At 39.1% G+C, this 13362-nt stretch overlaps 1 protein-coding gene across 2 annotated transcripts; it reads left to right on the top strand.

Annotated features, from left to right (window-relative positions):
- The first annotated feature begins 243 nt into the window (after nucleotides 1-243).
- On the top strand, nucleotides 244-12638 carry patz1 (POZ/BTB and AT hook containing zinc finger 1). Of its 2 annotated transcripts, XM_056253802.1 has the most exons (7): nucleotides 244-1974; nucleotides 2063-2126; nucleotides 4854-5025; nucleotides 5356-5517; nucleotides 8272-8481; nucleotides 9867-11412; nucleotides 11476-12638. In XM_056253802.1, exons 1-6 carry the CDS (start codon nucleotides 800-802, stop codon nucleotides 10328-10330), a joined length of 2247 nt encoding a protein of 748 aa, XP_056109777.1. In that variant the 5' UTR covers nucleotides 244-799; the 3' UTR covers nucleotides 10331-11412; nucleotides 11476-12638. The 2 variants fall into 2 exon arrangements, with proteins under 2 accessions (XP_056109777.1, XP_056109776.1); XM_056253801.1 differs by lacking the exons at nucleotides 5356-5517; nucleotides 8272-8481 and having other exon boundaries at nucleotides 259-1974.
- The last annotated feature ends 724 nt before the right edge of the window (nucleotides 12639-13362 follow it).

Below are 13362 nucleotides of genomic sequence, written 5' to 3'. Positions count from 1 at the left end.
TGCTTCATTAATTTAAAGAGGAAGAAGTCCACCCAAGGAGAAAAATCTAAGCTCAAACTAACTAGTGTGGTGTGAAAACAGGCTTATGTATGCGTTTATGCCTACGTTCAAAAATGTAAAGCATTTTTTAAATGTGATGTTTGTTCAAGAATTTGTCAATTTGATTGCCAAACGCATAGAGCAAAGCCAGTGTTACGGTCCACAACAATTTCATTTCTCCATTGTGTCTTTATGCTTGATCTGTACATTACCAGTTCAGGAGAGCAGCTTTAGGGCTAGTGTCCGTTTAAAAGAGTTTCCCCTGTTCACTAGAATTTCGTTTGTTTACAGTAGGCTATATTTTTCTGAGTGGTGTTACACAGTGTCCGAAAGAGAGGAGGCAGTCTGCTGTCATGTATTCAGTGTCTGGCGTACATTTGGGGGAGGGGGCTCACTGGAAAACAAGAATGTGAATTCATAACGCTGCGAACCAGGAAGACGGACAACATGCATCCAGCAAACTTCAGTTTCGGTGTGTGAAGAGTATTGGCGCTTTCTCTTTGAATTAAAGTAATGGATTAAACCGTTAAAATCGAAAATATTTAACGCGGACGACACCCCCCTCCCTTCAAACAAAGGTCAAAGTTCACAGGAAGCTGGGGGGCTGCCATTTTTCCCCCTGCTAACATGTTAGATGCTAAAAAGGCGAGGAGTGGTGGTCGCTGCTGAGTGCTTCTGTTTATTGGGTGTTTGCCATCCGTTTGTGTTCGTCTACCTCTTCCGTCGTGTGCGTTAGGCTCGGTTGTTGAATGAAGGCGGTATGGAGAAGACAGAACAGCCGTGGAATTCCTCCTACACGTACCAGGTGAGCAAACACAGCGCCGAGATGCTACACAACCTCAACAGCCAGAGAAAAGATGGTGGCAGGTTTTGTGATGTTATCTTGCGCGTCGGAGAGGAGAGCTTCCCCGCGCACAAGGCGGTGTTGGCGGCGTGCAGCGAGTATTTCGAGTCGGTGTTCAGTTGTCAGACGGAAGACGACGGCCAAGGCAAAGAGCTGGAGATGCACACGATCAGTCCCAAAGTTTTCCGAGACATCCTGGACTTCGCGTACACCTCCAAGATCGTGGTGCGCCTGGAGTGCTTCCCGGAGCTGATGACCGCGGCGAAGTTTCTGCTCATGCGATCTGTCATCGAGATCTGTCAGGAGGTTATTAAACAGTCCAATGTGCAAATCCTCGTGCCTCCGCCTCGAGGAGGCGAGCACAGCCTGTTCAGGGCCGCGGAGCAGCTGTCATACCCCCTGCCCGTGGACATGTCAAACGGGAGCGTGTCCAACGGTGCCGTGTTTACTGACAACAATGACAGCGACGGTGCGGATCCGACGCAGCCGAGTAACAGCTCGCAGCCCGGAGCACAAGCGGCCGATCACTTAGCGGTTTCCCCGTTGGAGTTTCCCAGCAGCCACCTCAACAGCGACGGCTCCAAGCGAACCAGAGGGAGACCCAAAAAAGAGCCCACAACAGAGCCGATCTCCTACAATAATAGCACTGCTCAAAACGAAGACGGGGGCCTTTTCTCGTGCGGGGTTTGTGGCAAGATTTTTCCCGACGACGTGCAGTTGAGAAACCACGAGACTCAACACGGGACGTTCACCGGCGGTGTGAGCAGCGGAGCAGAGCTGGTCGCAGTGGACGGCCCGACGATGACCAATCATTCCCAGTCGAGGTTTCAGGAGAACGGACTGCCGGCGGACAACCGTAAGCGCGAGAGGACGAGACGACACGTCGCGTGTGATTTATGCGGGAAGGTCTTCCGAGACGTCTACCACCTGAACCGGCACAAGCTGTCACATTCGGGCGAGAAACCGTATGCGTGCCCGGTGTGCGGGCTGCGCTTCAAACGCAAGGATAGGATGTCTTACCATGTGCGCTCTCACGACGGCTCGGTGGGTAAGCCGTATGTCTGTCAAAGCTGCGGGAAGGGATTCTCCAGGTGACTGCAGTCATTTATAGTTACATTTATTACATCATTCGTTTATGTATTTGGCATCATAAATGGTTTGTGTGATTTGTTTTTGCAGGCCAGACCATCTGAATGGACATATTAAACAGGTGCACACCACAGAGAGACCTCACAAGTGTCAGGTAAGAAATACTATTATTTTCTTATTCTTATGTTGTTCTGAATCTGTAAGGCTTTGTTTCATCCATGGGTCAAAATAGGTGAATTTCTGAATCAAATTCCAGCAACTCTTTCTACTCTTTTCCATGACAAATGACTGAGGACTGTGACTGTCATGCTCCAAAACAACAGAAAGCACCATAAAACATCTTAAATATGGTCCATACAACTTATGAAGCCAGATGAAAGCTTAACATTTTGTGTGAGAAACACGAGACATCGCTTTATACGATGAACAGATTTAATTTAGTCTTTTATTCACATTAAAATTGTTCAGGGAACATAAACAAGCTCACCCATACTTGCTTGAAGTGCGGGAACAAACCTCATTGGTTCTTGCCGAAGCTCAAACGTGCTGCGTAACACACGAGGATGAACCTCATTGGTTTCACGTCAAGCAAGCGTGATTGAGCTTCCGTTTACCACAACTGATGTGTGCGTTGATGAATGTTTATATGTGAATAAAAGACCAAATTAAATCTGTTCATCATTAAAAGCGTTTGTGTCTCTTCAGAAAATTTGGACTCAATTCAATTCACCTTTATTCATAGGAATTCGGTTTAAGATCTCCTTTTGAACTTTTTTTTTTTGTGTTCTGAAGATAAATGAAAGTTTTATGGGTTTGGAATAGGGGTGGAACGGTACACAGAAGTCACGGTTCGGTTCATACCTCGGTTCAGACATCACGGTTCGGTACGATTTCGGTACAATGGAGGGAAAAGCAAAACAAAAATGCAGAAGGCATTGTATTTTTTAAATAAGTTTTATTAATAAAGGCATAGAACCAGTTTATTTGTAGTGCACTGACAATAGTTTTATATAATTAGTTTATTAATTAAATTAATAAAAAGACAAAAAGAGCATGCGATATGTTTGGTACCTGAATTAATTTAAAATTAATTTGCTATATTTGAGATCAATATATTTGTTTTCCTTAATTTAAATTAACATTATTAATTAACAATGTAACATTATTCTCATCTGAATTATAAATAATTGATTTCTGTATAAAATAATACTACCATTAAAAAAATTTTTGATTTTCTTTTTTAATCAATGTAGAATGTGTAAGATTAGTGCTCTGAGGACAAGAAATGAAAACCAATGCAATATGATGAATGTCCAAAAGATGGGACCCACAGACTGTTTTGAAATGGAGTTGGATAAATGTTTTGCTTTTAAAACAGTGTGTGTGTGTGATTTTGGTTGGGTGACAGTTGTAGGTTACAGTTTGACAAAAGTATACAGTGTGACAAAAGCACAATGTTGTGTTTTATTGCGAGTGTACACAAATATAAGTAAACACTTTGCAGGTTTAATGATCTGTATGAACAAAATGACGGAGTATGTTTTTTATGTTTCCACTGTTCGATCGCGCCCGTGCCTCTCTCTCTCTCTCTCTCTCAGAGTTCGATCGCGCCTGCGCCTCTCTCTCTCTCTCTGCCTCGCACACACACACACACACACACACACACACACACACACACACACACACACACACACACACACACACACACACACACACACACACTCACTCCAGCATTCATTGCAATCTTGACATCGCAGCCTGTTCATTATGCGGTCACACCAAACGCGAATAGAGCGTCAAATTCGCGTTTAGTTCGACGCTAGTCCAAAGCGAATAGGACCCGCGTATAAAGCCAACGTTTGAAGCGAACGCGCATTCAGAGTTAAGCCGATGGTACATATTATGTGTCCCTAAAGAACCCGTGAATCTAACAGTAGTTCCGCGTTACATTAATTAATTTGCATGCGAGTTTTATTTATTTTTATACCGTGTATTCTCCGTGTAAATTCGTGCACCGAACCGTGACGCCCGTACCGTTTCGGTTCAATACGAATACATGTACCGTTCCACCCCTAGTTTGGAACGACATGAGGGAGAGTAATTAATGAAAGAATTTTCATTTTTGGGTGAACTATCGCTTTTAAAGTGCATGTAAAGACACTGATGGGCACAGTGGTTAGCAACTTGCTGCAGTGAATTAGTGAATAATGACTTAAAGTCAACATGAAATCAAAATTGTTATCATTTTTCTATCCTACTGTGACATCCAAGTGTAACGGCTTCTCGAATGAGCAAGGAGGGGGAGGGAGGGAGGGGACTTGATTTTGTCCATCAAGCATTGATTGGATTTGTTGTCATTTGCAAATTGCTGTGATCTCATTTAAGTGATGGATTATTGGCCAGTCCTTGTGCTGCTGCACATCTTCTGAGTAGAGATGTCATTGCGAGAATGCGAGGGGGAGAGGAAGTAAAACATTTTTTTTTATCAAATATTACAAAAGCACATGGATTATGGATAAATCATTATATTAAACTGTAAAAAAAAAAATTTGATTTCATGGTGACTTTAAATTTGAGTTTGTTCTTCACACAAAGCTGTAATGTAATCAAAATACTTGTTTTGGAGCTTGACAGCCAAGTTCTCATTCGCATTCATTATATGGACAAGAGTGGCCAAGATATTCTTAAAAAAATTCACCTTCTGTATTAAATGCAACAAAGAAACTCAGGTTTAGATTGACACGGGAGTAAGTGAATGATGGCAGAATTTAAGTATTCAAGTAAATTCCTCCTTTAAATCACCCTTATGTTTGCGATAACACTCGAACAAAAATGATCTCTCGGGAAAAGGCTTATAAACCATTATCTTGAAATGTCTCAGATTTGCAACGCATCCTTCGCAACACGAGATCGCCTGAGGTCGCACCTGGCATGCCATGAAGATAAGATACCATGTCAAGTGTGTGGGAAATTCCTCCGTGCTGCCTACATGACCGACCACTTGAAAAAACACAGTGAAGGACCTCATAACTACTGTGGAATATGCAACAAAGGTACTGGTCAACTATGCATTGAAAATAACTAATTTAATAAAAACTTGTGTGTACATAATTAATACCCAGCTAATGATCCATGTTTTTATTGCCACTGACACCATCCTTAGTAAGTTAGTTTAGGCTCTCAAAAACTGATTGAGCTTTTCCCCCAGTTTTCTGTATTTATCATTAAGCCAAGTTTTATATAGTAGTACTGAAAAGGTTCGTGGCTTATTCTTTATATTTTTCTTCTGAAAAATCTGATTAATCAGACTGAGTATTGTTCTGTTTTATTTTATTTTATTATTATTTTTATTTTTTTCCTACTTGTTCTTCCGATGGTCTCAGGTTTTTCTACTGCCTCCTACTTAAAGGTGCACGTAAAAACGCACCACAGCTCGTCCATGCTCCCTTCCTCTGCAGCACATCAGTTCCCTGAACCACGCACCAACAGACCACAGATGCACAACGGCGCCCCCTACCACTCAGGACGCCAGTGCGCAGTGGAAGGCAAGCTAGCCTCTCCCCACAGCGTCAAATTGTTGCTCGCTCACTTGCTGTCTTTTCACTGCTGCTTATCAGATGCTGCATCTGCTTGCATAAAAACTCACCCGCAAAACAGAGATTGTAGCGCTGCACATCTTTCATCTTTATTGCAACATTACTTTGCAGCGAATCAGGGATATGTTGTTCAAAATTGGGCCTTTCTGATTTATATTGCACCATCTTTCAGGACTTTTCTCCCAGTGGATGAGAAAGGATGTTTGTTGCTGAAAGAATGGGTTGTGCTTTCACTTTTTATGAGGAAAGTTAAGGAAGAGTTTCTTTAGCTCAACTGAGTTTTGTAAAACGGCAACCAAAATGTGCAGATGTAATGATATCTGATGGAGTATTGTATATGTATGCAGTCCTTGTAGTTTTGCAGACATCAAGGTTTTTTATGATAATAGAAACGTAAATTCAAAGTTTGTTATTCAAATGATTTAAGCTTCTTTAATGGTTTTACAGACTAGGCTTAAGATAGTCCCAGACTAAATTGCATGTTTGAGTTGTTTTAACTGAAAGAAACTTGCACTGACATATCTGAAAAAATATGTCAGTGTCATTGTTTTGTCTCAAGATGCACAACAGTAATGTTTTTTTTAAGGCACGTCTATGAAAGCTACTTGAATGTCCTAATTGAACTAAGGCCTAATCCTGGCTTAAAGGCAGGGTAGGTAGACATTTTCTAAAAAACTTTTTCCCAAATTTGTTTAAACTGTCTATGTATACCAATACATAATTAAAATGTAAGTACTCTGAAAAAGAAAGTATACAAATCGAGTGTCTGTAGTCTTCTCAGTGCTGCAATAAACACAGCTCATTATTTCCAACCGGGACGAAAGAAATGATTGGTTGGGCGACTGTCACTCTCCCTCGCTACCATGGCTACCAGCACTGCTGCGTAAGAGCAGCCCACATGCGCGCACACGTTTGCTCCGGGAGTGGAAGAGACACGGAAGCTAGGAAGAATCACAATTATGGCAGAGAAAGAGCAGTCAAAATTCCCAGTTACCTGCATACAGTCAGTGAAGGAAAACCAGGCAAAAAAGGAAGACAGTATTTGAAAAGGCTATGACCACCAAAAAGTCTTTGGATAAAGCAAGAAGTCAAACGAGAGTCAATATCGGCGGGCTTTCCAGCCGTGGCAACAACTGACAACCAGGGGCTGAAAAGTGACGCCAACAGTGCTTTCGTGGAAGCTCTTACATGTAAAACACCGTATATGTTATGAATCGTAAACTAAATTCACCTTCATCACAGTGTAACTGATGGTAATGGGAAAACGTGTATCAATACAACCTGTTTTTAGTTTTGCTGTTTTTAGGTTTTATGTTACTAGCTCGTTACCGAATCAAACTCAATATATTTTAAACTTTACCAGTATCGATATGCTAGCTTGATAGTGAGTACTACCAGCCATGTTAGTTGTTTATATTAATAATGATAAAGTAAGGCATTTTATTACATGTGATTCTGACATGATGTCACTAACGTTACATGCACTGCTCCTCTCCGTGGCGCTGGTAAACGCGTCCTCCAGCTGAGAGCGGTCGGCAGCGCGCGTTCATTTGTTTTGGGGGTGTGGCTTTGTAAGGATTCCAGATGGGAGGGGGTGGGAGTGAATGAAATAATGAGCTGTGTTTATTGAAATTATATAATTATGTATTGGTATATATAGACAGTTTAAACAAATTTGGGAACAATTTTTTTTAGGAAATATTTACACACACACTACCCCACCTTTAATCTAAGCCCTGTCTATGAAACCAGGCTAATATTTGATTTACAGGCAAAATATGAAAAGAATCCTACCGTAAATAGATTTATTTGAAGTTTCTGCAGTAGTCTTTGTTTAAATAAACTGCAATTAGAGAGATAGTTGATTTAGGGTATAAATGAAATAATAGTTGCAGCTCTATCAATCAGATTTGTCTGCTCACTTACATTGCTGCTGACCAATTTAGCATGGCCACGTGTCCCATTCTGTGTGTCGCTTACTGTCATCTCCATCAAGTGCTGGCATAATGCAAGCGTTATTTGAGCCTTCATTCATGCATGTCCACATATAAGTGCACATGTACACGCTGTGCATTGTTTCTGTGGATTTAATGGACCTTTTTCAAACATTTATTGCCATAAAATCTAGCAGCTTGTGATTGGGTAATATCCTTATTGGACATGATGGGGAACAATATGGTGTCAGCCTCATCTTTTTTTTTGTCCTCGAATCTGTACATGATTCCCTGGTAATGTATTGGTGATGACAAGAATACTAAAAATTATTGTTTTTGTTTCAAGTGGGTTATAGATGCTAACTGTAGATTGACTACAATAGGTGGAAGAATATATTTTGATCTTGTAATACAAGCTTTAAGGTTTTGGTAGATAATATGCGAAAAGTAATGCAGAAATACATCAGAAAGGCATCATTAACTTTACATCAGTACAGAATTGTCATTACAGTATGACTCCCAACAGGGTCATTGAGCTGCTGGCTTGGCATGTAATGAAAGAAAAAGATTCATTCAAATTTATTGAAATTATTTATTTTTTAATTTTTAGTTGTCATTTTAGCTTTGAACAAAAAATTTTCATAGTTTCTGAACTGATGTGAAGCTAGTGGTCATCTGACTGTATTGACTACGAATTGTCCCCCTTGGCCTCTCTGTCTTTTCCTCTACCCATATCCCTTACCTCTTGGGGTGGTTACTGGGGGTGTAGACCTTTGCACCAGTCGCCGACTCCTGGTTACCTTTCCTGAGACAGAGGGGTCTTTTCGGGGGCTAACTGGGCCAGTTCTACCCCAGCCTGTGCCTCCGGCCCTGGGCCTGCAGCCTGAGCTGCTCCTGGGCAAGCCAGGTCCAACTCCCTATTTCTGGGAGTGCCGCTCTTCTGGAGCACCAGGGTTTCCACTTCATGGACCTCTTACAGGTCAGTACGAGCTGTTAGGAGGGTGGCAATGTGGTGAGCCAAAGAACTGTGGATGTCTGGATGTTATGACTGATAAGCCTGGTGCAAATATCGCCAAAGCACCATTGACCTTATTAGTAAAATATTGGTCTGATTTCAGTTCTTACCTAATAATTGGCTTGGTCTGTATTTTGCTCATGCTTTTTTGTCTGGTGGTCCTCAGCGCTGCTTAATTTTCATCCGTTTGCCTTAACAGCACCCACTTCTGACCTTTTTTGTCTATAATTTATACTTTAGAAGAACAGGACTGTATTTAATCTTAGTATTCCGGGTCCATAAAATGTCCTGTATCCGACTGGAATTTGATTTGATTAGTGGAATGGACTTGGAGAACCTGCAACGATTATTTTTTCTCCCCAAATAGGGTGCTTCTCTGCCAATCAGAAATTATCTTAGGTATCATGCTCTCAAGTGTCACTGTTAGTAGCCAGGAGAACTAGTTAGCTAGTTAAGGCTAAATTTAATTTACATACTTGTAAGAAAAGCTGAGCAGTGAGCACTGATCATTCAGAGCAGAGTAGAGATTTGGGACTCTCTAAATGTGCATGTCTAATTTGTGGTAATGAATTCTCACAATTTTTAAAGGGATAGTTCCTGATAGTTAAAAAGAAGATTCTGTCATCATATACTCACCCCCACGTTGTTCCAAACTGTATGACTTTCTTTCCTTTTTTTGTGGAACATAAAATAAGGTATTTTTGAGAAATGTCTCAGTGTTTTTCTTGTCCATTCAGTAGAAGTCAATGGGCTCCAATGTTGTTTGGTTCCCAGAGTTTTGAAAAATATCTTCCTTTGTGTTCCAAATAAGAAAGAAATCCATACAGGTTTGGAATGACATGGGGTAAGCAAGTGATGACAGAATTTTTATTTTGGGGTGAACTATCCCTTTAAGATCAATTTAAATTGACACTATAACATTCAGTATGTGTTCAAATTGCATTTTTCATATTTACATCTTGAAAACAAAAGGAATTTGTCCTTTTTGCTCTTAAACTAAGGATTTGTGCCACTGCTCTAGAGCGTAGACCTACTCGGTGGACTGAATAATCTGACATATTAAGATATTGTTGTACAAAATAGGATGCAATTTCCCTTATTACAGAAACTATAAAAGCACAAACGCTGCAATATAATGATCAGTAATAGATGGCCAACAGATAGCCAAGCTGCTTTGAACACAATCAAGTTCTCACATGTAGTTATTGTGGTCATGAGGGTTCAGGTATAAAGGAAATCTTTTTATTTTTAGACATTTTGCTTAATGTGAGGCTCCTTCTCTCTTCCTATATTTCTCTCTGTCCCCCTCCTTCCCTGATATCCCCTTCCCCACTCTGTGTTTACCTCAGACGGACAGGAGAATGCTGGGAAATGCCCTCATCAGGATTCTGATGGATCAGATGCAGTTTTCGGTGACCTTTCCAACGGAACGGACCTCAAGGCTGAACACAAAGTTGAGGGAGAAGAAATGGAGGTGACATCTTTCATCTTCAACGGCCAACCTGAAGACATCGTGACCTCGCCGGGGGGATCCAAAGACATTCAAAAAACAGACCACGAAAAGAAGTTTGCCTGTGGCGAATGCGGCCAGACTTTCCGCACAAAGTCTTACCTCAACAAGCACCATCACCGGGTTCATAAGAAACGCGCTGCGGCCGGCTCCGGTCTTGGTGATCTCGGCTCGCCCTTTTCCCCCCAACAGAACATGTCACTTCTTGAATCCTTTGGTTTTCAGATCGTCCAGTCAGCCTTTGCCTCTTCACTAGTGGACTCTGAGATGGGCAGCAGTGGAATGGGTTTAGGGGAGAAATGACCCCTTTGAAATTCAACCATTTCTTATAACCTTATTGGACAACCAAACTTCGATAACTGCGAGTTTAGTCTGTTGTTTCATTCTCCTTGACGCCATATGTAGACTACTTTTGTTTTGAATTTTTTTTCTTTTCTTTTTTTCTTTTCTCACTGTTATAATGTTTGTTATTATTTTGACTTTGCTATTATGGATGCCATTTCGATTCCATCTTGGTGTGAAGCAGCTAATCTTTTTATTCCACTTTTGACAAATCCTCAATTTCATAGGTCTATCTTGAAAAAAAAAAAAATCTTACTTTTGAAATGTATGTTTATCACGTGTTTTTCTGCTTCCAGATGGGTGGTTTGAGGATGATGTTCGCTTTAAAAGACAAACTGATGCCCTAAACATTTTCAGAATGTACCTCTAGGTTATTCGTGTCCAGACTTACACAGTGAGCATTACAAATTGAAAAGAGGTTTTTATAATCAGAAAACACTGAGATGGAGTCATCTGTGCAACTGTTCTAGTCCAATGACAGAAAACCTACAGCAACTTGTTATAAAACTTAAATGTTGTAGTCTTTTCCTCTATGAATTACTTTGATAAATATTTAAATCCTTTAAAACTTTAGGCCAATAATGGCTGTTATCTCATTAATTGTTTTTATTTTGTGGTTTGTTTCTTTGTTTATCATTGAGAGAGATCTGAGACTGATTGTTTTGGGTCACAAAAAGTATGTCAGTTTTAAATGTCCAACAGGGACCAATTTCAGGTTTCACTGTAAGATACAGCAAGAAGCAAAGAATATATTTTATTAACTTATTGATACCGGTGTCCAAGTCTCCTTTACGAAAAGGTATATATTGAGTTTTGTTGCAACGTGCTATTTTCTTCTTGAATCATGCAGCCGACAGGAGGACAGCGTGAGAGTGATGACGTATATGTGTGTGTACACGTGTGAATGCTGCAGTCTCTCCGATGTCTTTTATCTCTAGAATGTAACTTAAACAGAGGGCTTTCTAATCTTTTTTTAATATATCAGAGTTTTTCTAAGTTGTTCAGTACATTCCTGCTTAACTTAAAGTCACTATACATGATGTGTAACATTCATATATATATATATATATATATATATATATATATATATATATATATACACACAGTATATATATATATATATATACAAATATGTATGTGTGTATGGCCATTTATGTTAGTTTATGTGAACAGGATTCTTGTATATAGGTACTTTCCTTGGCCTTGTGGAATGAATGGATTTTTTTCTTTTCTTTTTTGGAAGAGTATGTTTTAAGAGAATTGTTTTAAGTTGATACTGACAAATCCATACTTTTGTTGTGTCTTTATTATTATGCAAGTATTTGGGTGTGTGTTTGGTGTTTGCCTGTTCCTCTTACTCGAAATGCAGTGTTAATGCTGGTTACCTTTCCTTATTTTACCCTGCAGGTTATTAGTATAATGTACCGTGAACTTATTTGGAGTATTTTTCGAATAGCAGTTTGAATAATAATGCAGAGGTGTTGCAAGCGGTCACTCATGATTTATACTATCAATGACGATATGTACACACACACACAAAAAAAACTATTTTCTTTTTTTGCAAAACAAGTACACATTTTATTAACATGTGTACTTGTTCGACTTAATGCTTTTATTGTGCAGCTGTAAAAACCTGCAGGTCCTTGCAGCTTACTTATTTGACTAATCATTGCTAATATCAGATCATAACATCTGTTAATTGATTGGAATTTAACGTTTCTAATAGTAAAAATCATTGTCTGCCCAATAAGTGTGATCTGAATTTTTGAAGCCCTTATTTATTTTACAAATTTGAAGTTGTAAGGAATTCAGTTATTTTATTGTTGTTATTTGTTCGTCTTGTATGGTGTTCTGGCTTATTACATCACTGGAAACATTTTTTTTGTTTTGTTTTCTTGCTTGTGTATTTGTATATTTGTATGTTGCAAAGTGCCTTCCCAATACTGATTGTGAACAGAGATGGGTAGGAAAAATCTGTCATTTAAAGGACCTATCTTATAAAAACCATATACAAACAGAGTTGCATTGACACTTTTGTATAAAGACATGCACATAGAAAAGTGTACATTTGTACATGTTTGGTATTCTACCCTTTTGTTTTCTGACAAATTGTTGTTTCTCTGCAATTTATGTCACAACGTTGATCAATTTTTTGACATTTGGATATAAGCATACTTTTCTATTGATGTTTGTTTTTGTACACTGTTTTTGTGTCTCTGTCTATTTGGTACAGAGATGGGTATAAAATAAAACTGTATTTGAGAATTTTCTTTCTTGTGATGTGAATTTCAGAACACATACTTGTTATAATTTACAAGTTATTTTGTGGTACAAACTGCATAACTTTGGCAACCTGCTGTAAAAACAATACTGTAGTTTTTTATTATTATTTAAAACTTTGTTTATGACTGGTCACATTGATCTAATCATAACATGATATACATTATACGTACATGTAGGTCAAAAATGTAATGGAAAATGCTTTTCATATTGCTAATATTTGTGCACACCTTCAGCAAGCATGAATATTTGCATATACATGACTGTCATGATGAAGATTCCAAAGCCAATCTGTTTACTACTGCTTGTCTGATTGAAAAAAATAATTGACACCAATTCCAATAAAGAGGTAGTATATTATTTTGAGCAACTCTTGAAATAATACTTTGTAAAACACTGATCCAGGATTTAAGGCATCAGTTAATATTGAATTTTCTCTGCTTCTTGAGTGAACCACATCTATTTAAGCATATTCTACCAATTCATGTCCCTCAGATCAACTAACCACACCATAAACTAATTTTATTCATGTGTAATATTGCAGCTCCTTATTTGGTATTGATTAAATGCTAAACAGCAGTTTATAGAAAATGTGTCCCTGAGCGCATACTCAGAAAAATGCAGTCACACTTAGTGAGATTTGAAAAGGTTGGTAGACCAAGTTCAGTAGATTAATACAATAATTTAAATGAGCAGTTAAACTTATATAAAGT

Source organism: Rhinichthys klamathensis, unplaced genomic scaffold (assembly GCF_029890125.1).
Source record: "Rhinichthys klamathensis goyatoka isolate OS25496 unplaced genomic scaffold, OSU_Roscu_1.1 h1tg000109l_1, whole genome shotgun sequence".
NCBI lineage: Eukaryota > Metazoa > Chordata > Actinopteri > Cypriniformes > Leuciscidae > Rhinichthys > Rhinichthys klamathensis.
Note: the sequence above shows the minus strand (reverse complement) of the source record. Positions and strands in the feature narration are given on the sequence as shown.